Raw genomic sequence first — 1648 nt, 5'->3', positions numbered from 1 at the left:
AAACAAAACAGTAAAATTTAAATTATGTGTTCAAGTATATAGACTAATTTAATGGAACTAACCTTGAAAAATAAATATGAAAGTCAATTAAAATATAAAACAGGAGATAAAGTTCTCCTTTTAAATTTAACTGGTGCATTTTAAGTGTATTTATTTAGTGGTTAATATAATGCTTTTATTTCTAATTATGTCAGTTTTGGTCCTCCGTACTGCAGAAGCCTGATAATCATTTATTCATTCATGTCAGGTGTGTTGGAGCAGAGAAACAAGTAAAACATGCAGGGCTGCAGCCCTCCAGGACCAGGATTGCCCACCACTGGTTTAGAACAAAACTTACGATGATAATGAGGCGCACTAGCTGGGTGTACGTTCGCTCTCCACCTTTCCGAGTGATGATGTCCCATTTCTCAGGGGTGCAAACTATGATCTGCGTGGCATTGATCTCCTCTTTGCAGAGCTGGTGGTCTCCCGTCAGTTCAGACACGGTGATGCCATAACTCGCCAATCTCTGTAAAAACAAAGGGGGATATTTTATCTGTAGACCTGCACCCAGGTGTCTTTCAAGTATAACAGAGATTCTTTTTGAGAGCAGCAAAACAACTCACCTTACTGAAACTGCCCACCATTTCCTGTACGAGTGAGCGCATGGGTGCGATGTAGATAATTTTAAAGTCGTCCAAATTGATCGTCCCGTCCAGGTTTATGTGTTTCCCAATTTCTCTCAGCATGGCCATCAGGGCAACATTAGTCTTACCAGCTCCCTGCGTGTCAAATAATTACCATGATTAAAAAACAGAACACATTTGAAAACAAGTCAGAAAGCTTTTGTTTTAAAAAAAAAAAAAAGGTTTTCTCACCGTGGGTGCACAGACGAGCAGGTTTTCATCTGTTTCCATGGTGGTCTTAAACAGCTTGCTCTGAATGCGGTTTAGAGCTTTGAACCCTTCAAATCCAGCTTGTGCGTACTTCGGTAACTTCTCAATGGAAACGAGCACCTGAAGACAAGAATATGCTGAATGCAGGATCTAGACTGCTTATTAGTAAATGCTACGGCTTGAGCTGTAGAGCTGAAAACACAGTGAACACCGCAGTGCTGTGTGTCATTAGAGCTTCAACTAATGACACGAAAACATATCTCACAACCTTGAATGACCTTTCCTTGTAAATGTTTAAACTTTCAACATCAAACAGTGCTACTCGCTTTTACTGACAAATAAAGTGTCGTTAAAAACAAAGAAGAGCAGCTGCTAAGGCAGCATGATGTCCATGCAGGCTGCTAATTAGGGCTGCACCGATTAGTTGAAATAATCGATGACGTTGATTATGTAAATTTGTCGACACAGATTTTTTATTATTGATTCGCTGTATTACATAACCATTACGCGAATGTTCACGCAATTCCATTTCGGTACCTAAATGCATCACTACGACCGTATTGGCATAAGAGTGGTGAGTTTTCCATGTTTGTCCTGAATGCAGCATTGCGCAAGAGCGTAATGACGTCAGCAGCCGCTGCTTCAGTTCAGTCTGAAGCTTGAAAACAAGCTTCACAGCTCCTGGAGTAAAATTTACTGAACAGACCGCCTCTGAGTTATCTGGTGGATTAATTATCTTGTGAACACGACGTTCGCTTGCTCAAAGTAAATAA

At 40.4% G+C, this 1648-nt stretch overlaps 1 protein-coding gene across 1 annotated transcript in view; it reads right to left on the bottom strand.

Moving 5' to 3' along the window:
- The window catches only part of snrnp200 (small nuclear ribonucleoprotein 200 (U5)), a gene marked incomplete in the record, with an annotated part of 19182 nt that overhangs the window by 10964 nt on the left and 6570 nt on the right, over nt 1–1648 (bottom strand). Inside the window, 3 exon segments of the mRNA XM_014012053.1 lie at nt 338–508; nt 606–761; nt 858–995. Of these exon segments, the coding sequence (XP_013867507.1) occupies nt 338–508; nt 606–761; nt 858–995 (465 nt within the window).

This window comes from Austrofundulus limnaeus, unplaced genomic scaffold, assembly GCF_001266775.1.
Source record: "Austrofundulus limnaeus strain Quisiro unplaced genomic scaffold, Austrofundulus_limnaeus-1.0 Scaffold88, whole genome shotgun sequence".
In the NCBI taxonomy this organism is placed as follows: domain Eukaryota; kingdom Metazoa; phylum Chordata; class Actinopteri; order Cyprinodontiformes; family Rivulidae; genus Austrofundulus; species Austrofundulus limnaeus.
Note: the sequence above shows the minus strand (reverse complement) of the source record. Positions and strands in the feature narration are given on the sequence as shown.